The following is a 15167-nucleotide window of genomic DNA, read 5'->3' as shown; positions in this document are numbered from 1 at the left end:
CACAAAAGCAACAGACTTCAATAGGCAGTGAAAGAAGGTAAGTAATTTTGAAGCAATGAAAAATGAGGGTACTTAGGTGCCTAGCACCTTTAGGAGAAAGCCTAAGGAGGAGAAATATGCAGAAGGAGAAAGGAAACATCCCCCAAACAAACTATGTGAATTTTTCAGAGTTGCTTCAGATTTGTGTACTCAGATTTGTGTACTCAAGGAGAAGAATTTAATTTCTCCATTCCTCTTCTTCCAACACCCAAGTCCCCTTGGCTTCAGAACTGGAGTGGTAGTATCAGTTTAATACACTGTGGGTTAAATCAGCTGCTGCAGGACAGTTTGGGAAACTAACCATAGCCTTGTTTCTATGAGGAAATGCATTCTGAGTTCCAAACAACCAACCCACAAAATTTTGGAATCTGATAAATTGAGGGCTTTCTGCATATGCACACACACACACACACACACACACACACACATACACACACCCCTCACAGTTTGACTGTTATATCAATAAACAAATAAACCCATAGTGGTCAGTCTCTAAGTAGTGATCATGGTGGTTGTTGTTTTTGTTTTGGGCTTACACAACATGTGCGATTTTGGAGACTTGTTAGAAGGCTCTATTGTTTCCAGATTCTTGGTTTAAAAAAAATGAAAGCTATTGTGTTTCTTGAATAGCTTTTTTTTTCAGAGACAATTTCATATCAGCTTTTAATTATGCTTAATGATATGAAAACTAGCTTGTACATGAGCTTAAACACAAATTAAAGCTGACTCGATCCTTTGCCGACAGAGTAATAAAATGAAATTACCCTGCACATTGGAAAACAACAGATTTGGTCCCTGTTCAATTCTTCCTGCTATGTGAGCAAAAGATGGAACATCTCAGATACTTAAAAGAAATCTTTACTCATCTTTCTTATAAGTAAACGCTCATATTAAGCTCATTACAGGTTAAATATTTTAAATTATGTTGATATTTGACTTAAGTGAATTCACTTCATTTATTTAATAAGCATTTCTTGAGCACCTTATAGATCGGATTAAAGTGAGGGCTGGGGGAGGAGACATCAAATGATGTTAGGTTTATTTTGCTTAATAACATTAGGAAGATAATGGTGTCATCCAAGCTAGAATTTTTAGTAATGTTTAAATCAGCTCAAAGTGTTATCTCCCCCACCTTCTTGTAGTTTTCATTACTATCCTTACAACGTCTCTCTTGTTGACCCCTCAGGCCTTAAGCAGACAGTGGTGTCTAAAGCCCAGGGACAGGATGCTCTGTTTTGCTGGTCTTCTCTGCTTGCTTGATTTGCTCCGGCTCTAAGTCAGCCTTTCTCGACCTTGGCACTGTTGACATTTTGGTCAGAAAACTCTTTGTTGTGGGGGCTGCACTGTAGGACATTTAGCAGCTCCCCTGTCTTCTACCCACTAGTAGCACCTGCCCCTCAGCTGTGACTGACCAAAATGTTTCTAAATGTGGCCAAATGTCCCCTAACGAGCAATCTGGACCCTGGTTGAGAACTAGCGTTCTTGTCAAACACCTGACCCTGCCACAAAACAAAGTGAACAAGAAACTGTCCTTCCCCTGCCCGCCCCCCACCCCCCAGGGTGACTCTCCCAGCCTTCAGATGAATTCCTAGTGCCTTCCCTTCCCTGGGTGGCATTAACCTCCTCCACACCCAGGTGAGGATTCTGGACAGGTGCACTGTTCTTTCTGGCTTCTACCAGCCGCTGTTCAACCTTGCATCTGCACTCACTCTGTTCACACCCTAACTTGCTCCGTATCTCCACCCACTGATTTATAACCCTGTAATGTGTCTTTAATTATAGAGCTGTGCTATCTCAAGTGATCACTTCATTTCTAAATACAACTTAATGGACTTTCTTCCAGGCCTGTTTAACAGTCACTATTATTATAAAATCAAGCCAACAAATCTCTCTCTCTCTCTTTTTTTTTTCCAGATTTTCTTTCCAAAGTAAACCATAAGTGGCCCTACTCCTTAAGCTTACATCATATTCTTTTGTCCCTGACATCTTGGTCACTGTAAAAAAAAAAAAACCACGTCATTTGGAGCTATCCCAATCAAATTTCTCACGGTATAATCCCTAAGTAGGCACTTGCTGATAGTACCTTGTAATTTTTTTTTTTAATGAATATCCTCATCTAATTGGTTCTGTGATTTGTCCCATTCTACTTAAACTTCTACTTTTACATATGTCTTTTCTTCCGTAGGTAGTTTGCTTTTGAGGTCTTTGGCAAATACACAGAACACAGAGCAATCCTAGGGTCTGTCTGACTTTTTATCTTCCTCTCTCTATTGAAACATAGATCCTTTTATTCTTTTATGAAATAATGCATTTTAATTTCTTGGTGTTCTCAGAAATTTGCTGATACAAAAATTTCATTTTATAGTGCTGATTCCTGACCAGGAGTACCAAGTTCTGGACACTTCCTAGTCTCAACTCAAAAAACATTTAAAAAAATTGCTAATACAGTTGATAACTTCACCTCTCAACCACAAGCTGTTCTTTCACTGCTCTTAGTCTGGTCTCTGACTCAGTTCTCACCCCATTCAGTGTTATATTTATATCATAATGTTGATTATACTGGAATTACACTGAATACAGGCCTGGGTTTAAGTCCACCTACTACCACTTTCAATATGTACTGTACAGCTTACGAATTACTTAACCTCTTTGGGCTTCAGTTTTCTCACCTATAAAAGTGAGATCATATTTTTCCCATATTTTCTTTGCCTTTTTCTGGAGGTAGTGAAAATCAATGGAGCTATGTAAAGAAGGCTTTAACCTTAAAAACTGTATCAATATAAAAGTTTATTGTTATTACCTCCTGATGACTTTCATTCATCCCCCAGCCCTGTCCAGGCATGCTTAACAACTTCACCCACAGCTCACAGCTCGCTCTTCTTTCAAAATCACCTTAGATTTTGTTTTGTTCATGCCACTCTATTTATAGGTGGTGAGTGAAAATAACCTCACATTACAGATGAAGAAAATAAGATATGCAGAAGGAAAATTAAGATAAAATAATGATATACTATGATTCAGTGAACAGTTTTAAGTTTTAAACACACATATAATTATAATATGGTTCAAATTCAAATCAAAATTTTCTAAAAACCCAAGAGTACTTCCTCCAAAAGTTATCATTAGAATTTCATTCTTTCAAAGTAGCCTATTTATTTGTTTTAAGATCAGAGAGAGAGCAAGCATGTGTGAGTGTGTGCATGAGCAAATAGGGGAAGAGAGAGAAGCAGGCTCCCCACTGAACCTAGAGCCTGATTCAGGGCTCTACCCCAGGACCCCGAGATCACAACCAGAGATGAAGTGAGGCACTTAACTGACTGAGCCACCCAGATGCCCCCAAAGTAGCCTATTTATTAGTGACATATAATTATACAATTACTTTGGGTTTCAAATGAGGACCATAATATCATCAAATATTAAATGGTCATATACCTTTAAATGAATTTAATAATTCATGACTCTTTTAAAGTGGGCTCTGAACTCTTCTGAATTATGAGCAATTACCTTTTCTAATTCTTGATCTTGCCGATTCATAAGTGTTTTCCAGTGTTCATAGAGCTCAACATCTTTGGTCTGAATGTCCTTCAAAGTCCCTTCTCTTAGTACACTTCCGTCTTTCATGGCTATGATCTAAGGAAAGCATATATTACCAGAATTGTGACAAAAAGGCTCAACTGACCAAATGAATTACTTTTATTTAAGATAGCATTTCTTAATGTCCCTGTTTATATATATGAGTATAATATTAAAAGTAATGAAATTTCTCTTAAACCCTTACCCAGTCAGCATGTGTTAGATACTGTAATTTGTGAGTCACAAGAACAAGTGTCCTTTTGTCATCTTGAAGAAATTTCAAAATCCCTTCCTGCATTAAGTGATCACTCAAGTGAATGTCCAGGGCAGAGAATGGATCATCCTAAAACCAGGAAAATGGAGAGAAAAGGAAACAGTTTCTATATTCTTGATATGACCCATTTTTCTAGAAAGTAGAAATAAAAATGAACAAGAGTACATTATCCTTAACAACCAGTTTATACAAAAACAGACTCTGTCTACACTTAAATTGTTGCGAAGAGGTATTCAATTAAAAGTGAGGCTTTTATTTTCTCTTTCACTTTAAAAATTATTTAAAAAGCAAATAATAATATCCCAAGTGTTTGTATTATAATATATAAAACCTCCAAGCTCAAAAAACAACACATCCTGACAACTTTTAACAATAGACCAAAGAAAGAATAAAACAATAATTCCAGTAGTTGAAATGTAGATAATAAAAACAGGCGTAGACTCCAGACCAAGATGGCGGTATAGGAGAATGCTTAATTTCCCTCCTGCCATGGGTGCTCTGACTATGCAGCTATACACAGAGCAATTCCCTCTGAAGGAAATCCAGAAACTAGTTGAGTGACGTCAACACATTGGGAAACTAAAAAAAATACCCCATCTAAAAGATAGTAAAGGCTGAGACACACTCTCACCACAAACCTCACCCTCCGCACAGCACCATACAAATTGAAGGAATCCCCAACTCCCAGCTTCTCTCTGAGAAGTGAAGGATTCGGGCCGTACATATAGAGTAGAGCCCCAATTTTTGGCTGCTCCCCAAGGGACAGGCCCCCTAAATCACTTAGCTTTGAAAGTCAGTGGAGGTTGAATTGATAAGTCCCATAGAAATATAGGAAATAAAAAGCAGTTGCTAATAGGCACATGAGCACTTACCACATTGTCTCTCCAGGACTCCGCATAGAAGAAGCAGGCAAAGAAGCGCCTTACCCAGTGTTTCCCGGGAAGGAATCTGACCGTATACTTTATAAGCTGCTACTGGAGGATCCCACTTCTAATTAGCATGAAGGATCTTGATTATGATCCTTCCTGTAGCCTGAAAGAGCTATTGGGCACGTCCCTTGTCTTTTCTTTCCATTCTATTCTAACAATAAAACCAAGTTGCCACTTCCTGCCTGGGAGGAGATTCTCATCTCTAGGGTTACGGAGGACCCTAAATGTGCTGGCTGCCATCATCTAGCTCTGAGAGCCAACAGGGCTTGCATTCATGAGTCCCGCAGGACTATGGCAAACAAAGAAGCCATTTTTAAATAGGCATAGGAGCACCCCACATGGCTATATGCTCTGGCTCAGTGCGTGTGGACCAGACAAAAATGCTCATCTCCCAATTTCTCCCTGTTTGCTTTTCAAACAGGCATCTTTGTCACTGTAAAAAGGGTTTTGACTAAATATTTTCTCAGCTGCTGCCCGAGGGTCCAACTTCTAATCAGCCTCCATTTAGGTGCTGACTGCAATCCTCCCCTTCGGGACACTGATGGGTCATAGCCCACTACCAACCACTGGGAATCAGTAAGAATAAAGACAGAAGCTCGGGCATTCACAAAGTTCTGAGAGGCAACCAAGAGCTTGGGTTAGGTTGAATGATGAGGTTCATCGCCTACAGGAGACCAGTCCGTCAAGACTGGGAGAGCTGTCTACTTTACTAAGGCACAGAAGGCAACACAGAGAGTCATGGGAAATTAAGAAACAAGAGAATATGTTCCAAACAAAGGAACAAGATAAATCTCCAGGAACCAATCTTAATGAAATGGAGGTAAGTGATTTATCTGATACAGTGTTCAAAGCTCACATAAAGATGCTCGCTGAGGTTGGAAAACAAATGCAAGAATAAAGTGAGAATTTTAACAAAGAGATGTAAAATCATACCAAACAAAAATCATAGTGTTAAGAATATAATAATTGAACTGACAGTTTCCATAGAGGACTTCAACAGATAACTAGATTAAGAGGAATAAAAATCAGTGAACTAAAGACAGGGTAGTGGAATTAATCCAGTCAGAAGAACAAAAGGGAAAAAGCATGAAAAAGACTGAAGATAGCTTAAGGGACTCATAGGACATCATGGAGAAGAGCAATATATAAGGGATCCCAGAAGGAGAAGTGAAAGAAAGGGGCAAAATGTTTATTCAAAGAAATAATGGTAGAAAATTTCCCCTACCTGGGGAAAGAAACAGACATTCAGATCCAGAAAACACCAAAAGTACCAAAAAAGATGAACTGAAAAAGAGCCAAACTAAGACACATTAAAATTAAACTGTCAAATTTAGGCAAAAAGAGAACCTTAAAAATAATAAGAGAAAAACTAACGTGCTACATACAAGACAATGCCCACAAGTGTATAAGATTTTTCAGCAGAACCCTAGCAGGCCAGAAGATAAAAGGGTGGTAATTCAAAGTGCTAAAAGAAAAACAAAAACAAAACCAAAATTCTACCAAACAGGAATGCCCAGCAAAGTTGTGCTTTAGAACTGAAAGAAAGACAAAGAGTTCTCCAGGCAAAGACAAATTGAAGAATTTCATCATCACTAGACTGCCCTTACAAGATATGTTAAAAGAGTTCTTCAAGGTGAAATGAAATGACACTATGTAGTAAGAGGAAAACAAATGAAAGCTTAAGACTCACTAATAAAGATAAATACATAATTAAGTTAGAATACCCTAATATTTTAACAGTGATAGGTAAATCAGTTAAAACTCTAATATTAAAGTCAAAAGAGAAAAGTATTAAATATTACTATAACTGCAATACTTTACTAGTATATAAATATAAATAAATATATATGTATAAATATATCAAATTACATGTTGTACACTTTTTAATTAACACATAATGTATTATTTGCCCCAGGAGTACAGGTCTGTGAATCATCAGGCTTACATATTTCACAGCACATACCCTCCCCAATGTCCATGACCCAGCTGCTCTATCCCCCCAGCAACCCTCAGTTTGTTTCATGAGATGAAGAGTCTCTTATGATTTCCTGATCCCATCTTGTTTCATTTTTTCCCTCCCTACCTGCCATGAACCCCCGCCCTGCCTCTCGGATTCCTCATATCAGAGAGATCATACATTTTAAATACATCTTATTTGTCAAATATACTTCAATTAAAAAAAGAAATTTCAGGTGGAGTCTGACTCTAGCCAAATTAACTACCTTGCTAGAACAAATCAACCATCATCACAAGAAAATATGAGAATTTAGAGGCTCTACAATATATCACCTACAATATCCAGGATACAGAAAAAATTAATAGATATATAAAGTAATAGGGAGGTTTGGGCCATAGTCAAGAGAAAAAGCAGTCAGTGGAAACTATGACTCAAGATAAATTAATAGCCATTTAAACAGTTATTATAAACATATTCAAGGACTTGAAAATATATTGTAAAAGAAGCATAAAAATATTAACTGAATCAAATAAAGTACTTAGTACAGTACCATGTAAAAAACACTAAACAAATGATAGCTATTATTATATTATCAGTATTAATAGTAGTAACCACAAGAATATTCTACCTACCACTGAGCTGACAAATTCCCAATTGTCTTGGGAAGAAAGGAAGTTTGTTTGTTTGTTTTTAAAGATTTTATTTATTTATCTGACAGACAGAGATCACAAGTAGCAGAGAGACAGGGAAGCAGGCTCCCCACTGAGCAGAGAGCCCGACGTAGGGCTTGATCCCAGGACCCTGGGATCATGACCTAAGCCAAAGACAGAGGCTTTAACCCACTGAGCCACCCAGGCACCCCAGAGAGGAAGTTTTTATGTACCAGTTAAGACATTTAGAAAATAATTTAGGAAATAATTGACTGGTGATGACATTCCTATTAATTATTTCAACATACATTTTATTTCTATAATGTTAAATACAGCATCAAAGTAGATACTTGATGTTTTGGAATCCTTAAAAGAAGAAATCTAGAAACTACTAGAGAAAACGTTTCCAGAAAACAAGGAATTAAGAAGCAAAGTGACATGCAGGGAGGATGGTGAATAGATACATAACCACCAACTGAAGCACCACTCATAGCAGGGATGAGAGAAACTCAGGGACAAGGCAGTAGAAAACAGTAGAGGTTTCTGGTGAAGAACTGGGAAGTGATTGGAACAATGAAAAAGGAATACATCAATGTCTTCATCATCATACTTATTTCTTTGTTGCTCCTCCATACATGCAATATGAAACAAATGTTTACTTTGCCTACAGGACCAAAAAAGAAGTCTACTCATTCTACTGGTTGCATACTGAAATACTTAAAAATTACGACTAGGGAAAATTTTCTAAACAATTGAGTAAGCACAGTCATAGTGTGTATAGAGATAAATTGCATTGGCTAATTATCTGGACAGTGAAAAACAGAAACAATTTCTATTGAGATAGAAATTAATATCTGGAAGTTAGAATAAATGTGTGTATGCAGTCATTACACTAGTGATACAATTAGCTCATTAATTTCATAAAGTCTCCATCAGTCTCTGCCTGCCTCGACAGAAACTATTATAAGCAAGATGGCTTTATTAAAGTACTTAGGAGAAGCATGTATGAAAAGGAAATATTAATGAGGCACTCAGATAGTTAAAGGGTGATTTAAAATTGTAATAGCTTTTTAAAAATCAGGGGCACCTGGGTGGCTCAGTTGGTTAAGCTTCTGCCTTCAGCTCAGGTCATGACCCCAGTGTCCTGGGATGGAGTCCCACATTGGGTTCCCTACTCAGGAGGGAACCTGCTTCTCCTGTCTGCCACTCCCCCTGCTTGTGCTCGCTCTCCTCTCTGGCAAAACAATAAATAAAATCTTAAAAAAAAAATCAGTCTACTGATTTCATAGTGATGAATAAAGAGGTGATTTAATTTATGTCCTCAAATGGCTTTTATTGGAATACATTTAACAACAGAGAAATGCCTATTGTAATATCATTTATTTAAATCATTTAAATGATGCAAAATATTGGACAATGTGATATTTCAGTTAATAAAATGATATCATTATACAGACACATACATATACCCATATATATCTTAATTGTGTGTATATATATTTCAAACACAGTTATTAAACAAAATGGGCTTAATGACATAATTGTCTTGATCGTCCTGAAATTTCTTTCAATGACCTGTGAGATACTTCAAAATCTTTCAGAACTCTGGATCATCTTAATGACCATTATTTTTGAAATGTTCCAAGAAGAAGAATGAATAAGAAGATTGAATTAGCTTTTTAAAAAAAATTTTTTTTAAGGATTTTTATTTGAGAAACAGAGAGACAGCACACCAGCAGGGGAAGCAGCAGGGAGAGGGAGAAAGAGAAGCAGTCTTCCCTACTGAGCAGGAAACACAGTGCGGGACCCCATCCCAGGACCTGGGCATCATGACTGGAGCTGAAGGCAGCTGCTTCACTGACAGAGGCATCCAGGCTTTCTGAATAAGCTTTCTATGTTTTGCATGGCTATACCTTTGGAAAAAACAAATATATTCACTGATATACACAGCACATTCCATAAAGCTTCAAAATAACTAATATCCTTGATACATCATCAAGCTGTTTCCATTTGGCTTTGATATGTGATTAAGTTTATTTAAGGCAAAACATAACATCATCCAAGTAATTATTTACACAAGGTCCTTAAAGATAGGAGTAGTGTCTTTTTCTCTTTTGTTTCTTCTACCCATCACAGAAGATGGCACTGAGGACATTTACAAACTATGAATGGATGGAAAGAAGGAGGGAAGGAAGAAGAAGGGTTAGAAAAGGGAAGAGAGAGATGGAGGAGGGAAAGAAGGCAGGGAAGGGGGGAAGGCAAAAGGAAAGGGAAAATAGGACAATATCGGTAGCAATTTGACAGTAATATATAGTTTTTAATACCAGAGAATCTTATCTGATCAGAAAAACAAAACTCAACAGACATGCTGTCCTAGCCAGACTTTGCCACTCACTAGTCATTAGTCCTCGGGTAAGATGCTCTATGCATACGTTTCTTCATCTAACTTGGGGATACCGTCTACCCTCACAGCACACTCATAAGAATCAGATGGGATAACACTGAGTGCTTTGTGAGTTTTTAAACAATGGAAGTGTTAGATATCATTTTGAGATAATTATTAAAACACATCAACAGAGATATTTTGCTGCTAAAATATTATTCAATTTTAGGTTGCAATAAAGTATATATAATATTTAGATCATAAAATCCAATAGTTTTAAGGTTATCTGAGCTGACCAGAGTACATCTGAAACACACTTTTTCAAGGGACTCTGAAGAACACTATTATATCCAGGATTAAGAAAAGTTAGAGAAATTATATTACTGTGGAAGAATTAAAAATACTAAGTTTTCTTAGCTTAGAGAAAAGTAAAGTAAGGTGAATTGTGGAAATAATATTAAAATATTGATTGTGGATGAAGAAAAGAAATAATGCTGTTGCAGAAGCAGAAGGAAAACCATTTAATGAAAAATCCACAGATGCAAATTTTAATCACATCATAACTTTCCAATAAGAGTTATCTGTGGTAGGCAGAATAACAGCCTCCAAAGATGTCCTAATTCCCAGAACCTGTAACAATGTTACCTTACATGCTAAATAGGACTTTGCACATATGATTAAGATTAAAGACCTTGAGATTGGAAGATTATCCTGGATAATCCAGATAGGTCCAAACCAATTACACAAATCCTCAAGAGCAGAGAACTTTCCCAGTTTGAAGGGAGGAAATGTGACTAGTAAAAATGGCCAGAGATACAAAGTTGCTGGCTTTGATGAGGAAGGAAAGCAGCCATGCGCCTAGGAGTGTGGGCAGCCTCTAGAAGCTGGAAAAGGCAAAGAAATGGACTCTCTCCTTGAGCCTCCAAAAGAGAACACAGCCCTGTTTACAAGAATTTTCACTCAGTAAGATACATATTGCACTTCTAATTTACAGAACCATCACATCATATTATTACTTAAATCACCAATTATGGCAATTTGTCATGGCAGCAGAGAGAGTCATCAAAAAGCTCTTAGAGGTGATGTGTGAAAAGTAATCCTATAATGAATGGATATGGGAATCTACAATGTTAATCCTATGACTTCTTTGAATTCCCTGGCTCACAACTGAAATAAGTAAGGGTCGTTAAACTGAAGGCAATGGAATGAACAGGGATAGAATACTACACCCAGAGAACCTTGGTTTCTTTCAGATTCCTAAGTCATTTGGTCTTCAGGTGGTTTAGGCATTAACTGATCCCAAGACTCAAGAAGTCACTTCCAGCTGTGGGTCTATCCACTGTGAAAGGGATTTACAATTACATAAGTTACTGCTAGATCCTTCTATGATTTTAATGGTGTGTTTTTCTGGAAAATTTTGGGGACAGGTATTCTTAGGGATATTAACCTGAAGCAAATTTCCAGTGTGTCTAAATTCTGTCCCCAGCAATAGATACAAATTTAGTGGGAAACTCTAAAACCTACTATTTTTTTTAAGGATTTTATTTATTTATTTGACAGAGAGAGATCACAAGTAGGCAGAGAAGCAGGCAGAGAGGAGGAAGCAGGCTCCCCGCCGTGCAGAGAGCCCGATGCGGGACTCGATCCCAGGACCCCGGGATCATGACCTGAGCTGAAGGCAGCGGCCTAACCCACTGAGCCACCCAGGCGCCCTAAAACCTACTTTTTGAAAAGCTTCTCAGTATTAGGTAGAATGAAAACTCTAAAGTAAGTCTGGAAACCAGATTTATAAATGGTGAATAACTACACAGAAGAAGGCAGGGAAAGGAAACATTTACATAGTCTGCTAATCTCTTATATACATACTTGTAAGTTATTTTAGCTACCTCCTACTGGAGGAACCAAACTATAGCAAAATTTGTAATCCACATAATCATCAAATTCTGTTTATGGATCCATGGGTAGAACCAAGTTTTTTACCCAGGATATACATGAGAATCATCCAAGGAGCTTTTTAAGACTCAGACTCTAGACTCTTATGTTTATAAATTATAATTTAGTAGGTTGAAGGTGGTACCAAAATTTCTATATTTTTCAGAAGCTTCACGGTCCAAGGTCATGCACAGCCTGAGTTTCACACCACAGGAATGGAGTACTATGCATACTTACCCTCTATCCACCAAGAGTAGATCTTCTAATCCCTTTTTTGTCAGCAAATATAAGTGAGAAGACATATGAACCTGTCCAGTTGATCCAACACCATACAGACTTTTTCATTAATGATTCTTGTGGTTATGAATCTCATATAAGCAACAATTCAGGGCACCTAAGTCACTTGGATTCCAATCCAGATACCCCAACTTTCAGACTTATATGTTGATCTGGTTTGTACTATGGGATTCAGTTTCCTTTATATTCTTTAAGATTTCAGAAGTTAAACTGTCTTTCCTTTAGTCGCTTGACTTGTCTCTAAAGGCTCATTTGTCCGGAGGGAAAAATGAAGTAGAAATAAAGGCATATTCTCACCAAAAAGACAATGTTGGTATTTTGATAGAGAGCTCGTGCCACACAGATTCTTTGCCTCTGACCCCCACTCAGGTTGATGCCCTAGAGAAGAAGTAACCATAAGCATCCACCCTTTCCAGTAGTAATCGATCTATTGTTTACAAATTTTCTTTAAAATACAAACTTCTTTTTTAAAAAAATCTTAAATTAATGGTAATTTATTAATTAAATTGTGATAACAGTGGTGAGGTAAAATAAAAATTGTCAATTTTCTGTTCAATACTTTATAATTACATTAATACTTTTTAAAGTGCTGGTCAATACTTAATAATTATGTTAAGATGATTTTTGACTGGTACCATAGATCCTTTTCTCACTCTGAGAGATAGCTCTGCTGTACAAAAGCATCAATAACCAAACACGTGGTGAGTCGACTGCTAAACACAGCAAGTAACTCCAAAATTTTTACTAGTTTTGTGAATTGTGTCTGTAGTTTACTTCATACATACTTCTAAAATTTGATACTATCAATTATGTTCAACAGAATTATAATTCTGTTGCAATACATTTTATAATCAAGTTCTAATTATAAAACATTTTGAACTACGCTGAGCACTTAGTATGTGCTAGGCTTGTGTGAATGCCTTTACATTCCTTATTTCTTTTATTCCTTATAGCAATTGCAATATATGAGTAGCATTCCCTTTACACACTAGGAAACTAAGGAGTCCATACTCATAGATATCATATTGTGCTGCAATCAAGAAAAGGCATTAAGAGCACTGGGTGTTATATGCAAACAATGAATCATGGAACACTACATCAAAAGCTAATGATATAATTTATAGTGACTAAGATAATTAAAAGAAAAACACACCAACTACAGAGTTACACAAATCCCAGCTACACCACTAACTGGGCAAGCTCTTCAACTTTTCACCACTTAGCTTCCTTAGTTGCAATATGCAGCAAAGAGTACACCCGTCTAACAAATTTGCTATAAACATAGATAATGCATAAAATTTATGCCCAGTACTTCAAACCTAAGAGGGTCAAAAAATTTTAGCCAAAATTTTCATAAAGATTGTATAGAGGCATAAATATTTTTTAGCTGCCCAGAATAGTACGATGTCATCATAAAACAGGTTTACACAAAGGAAAAAAAGGCCACTTTAATAGATTAAATAGATGTTAACAAGAGTGGAAGAAGTTGGAAGCAGCCTCAATTTCAACTCCAAGTAAGTAAAAATGCATTTGATCAAAGACAGGAACTGCATATTCCTTAAGAACTCTCTAGTAGCTAGCACAATGTTACATAGCTGGTGGTGACCCAACAAATACTTCAGAGTGGCATTAAAACTCCTGTGCTCCTGTTTCTGGAACTTGTCACTAGGACAAGGCACAGCTCCTATGTTCCAAGATTTCATTATGCTCCATTAAAAGTGAAAGACAACCAGAAGACTTTTCTAGATTTTTGTTTATTGTTTAATTAAACTATACATAGCTCACCCTCTCTCCAATTTCAGTTTGGTCTCCAAAAGGTAGTAAGTCAATATCTGGCTGAAGAGAACAGGCATCTGTAACAGCTTTATACCTTTGGGAGAAATTATTTTGATTTTTTAGGTCATTATTAATATACTGCTCATAAAGTAAGTCCCAGGTTCAATATCTTAGAAGCCAAAATAAAACATTTGTTGAGCAATTTAGTACAGATTAACCTCAATGGTAGGTTTATGGATACAAAGATAATTAGATATTGGTTCTCACTCTGAGAAAACTACTAAATGGAGAAGACTGATAAGCATATAATAAAATAGATCTCCTTAGGCACTACATCAGAGGTAGGTTATAATGATCCTAGAATACATAGAAATGGCTGACCACTTTGAGAAATTAGTGACAGCTTTGCAAAGGAGGCAACACGTAAACTGTATCCAGATAGATGAGTTGTAATTGGCCAGGAAGAAAATGAGGAAAAGGAAACTTCACGAACTGCGTGAAGGTGAAAAGGTCATAGTGCCTTTTAGGGACAACAGGAAACTCTCTAGAGCTGAAACAGGTTGTGGGTGGGTGTCTGTACATATGGTCTGCCTGCAGAAAGGAGGAGAAATGGAAAGGGTTGAGGACTGACGATACACAAATAGATCTAAGGCTGGGACTAGAAATGATAAATTGGAAGTTTAGGGAAGCATGGATCTAGAGAATGCTGGGGAAAATATCCAGAGTTTCACTTTCTCAATCATCTAGTCTTAAAATATTAAAAAGTCATTCTTGAATAATCCTTCTTCTCCTTGCTCTTACTTTTCCATTCTTATTCTAGAATGGTTTTCTGTCAACTGTCTCTTCTTTTCAGTTTCCGCAGTCACCCCCGAGTGCAGGCAATGAATGCTGCATGCCGGGACGATTATTCCAATAAACGTCTAAACGTCTCCTCGCTACGAATTCAGATTCATCCTGTATGTATCTACCATTACACTTCCAGATTAAACATCACATTTACTTTGTTATTCCCCTTTCTAAAACTTACTGTGCCTCCCAGAATGCACTGAATTATATCCAGTTGGCTTTTAAGGCACTCCACTACATCACTTCAGCTTTTGTTTATAGTCTAGCTTGCTACTGTCAGTACACATAAGTCCTTTTCTGACTTTCGTTCCCCAGGCCCCAAGAGATCCTATGAAATTTAGGTTCGTCCTCCCACACTATCTGCTTTCCTCTTCCCTCCTCTCCTTATGTCTTTCCAGTGACCTACTTTTTTTTTTTTTTTTTTGTAAACCCATTGATTTTTTTGTCAAATAAGTTTTTGTTACTGTAGCAGAGCCTCCATTACTAAATAAGTTGATCTCCCCTGACCTAA

At 37.0% G+C, this 15167-nt stretch overlaps 1 protein-coding gene across 12 annotated transcripts in view; it reads right to left on the bottom strand.

Annotated features, from left to right (window-relative positions):
* Nucleotides 1-15167, bottom strand: part of ABCC9 (ATP binding cassette subfamily C member 9) — a 150893-nt gene that overhangs the window by 46064 nt on the left and 89662 nt on the right. For all 12 annotated transcript variants that reach the window (XM_082738588.1, XM_082738590.1, XM_082738589.1 and 9 more), the window contains 4 exons: nt 13820-13904; nt 12332-12412; nt 3818-3955; nt 3544-3669 (listed from right to left, as the gene is read on the bottom strand). In XM_082738588.1, coding sequence (XP_082594714.1) covers nt 3544-3669; nt 3818-3955; nt 12332-12412; nt 13820-13904 — 430 coding nt within the window. The remainder of the gene's footprint in view (nt 1-3543; nt 3670-3817; nt 3956-12331; nt 12413-13819; nt 13905-15167) is intronic.

The sequence above is a fragment of the Mustela nivalis genome, assembly GCF_964662115.1.
Source record: "Mustela nivalis genome assembly, chromosome: 7".
Lineage (NCBI taxonomy): Eukaryota > Metazoa > Chordata > Mammalia > Carnivora > Mustelidae > Mustela > Mustela nivalis.
Note: the sequence above shows the minus strand (reverse complement) of the source record. Positions and strands in the feature narration are given on the sequence as shown.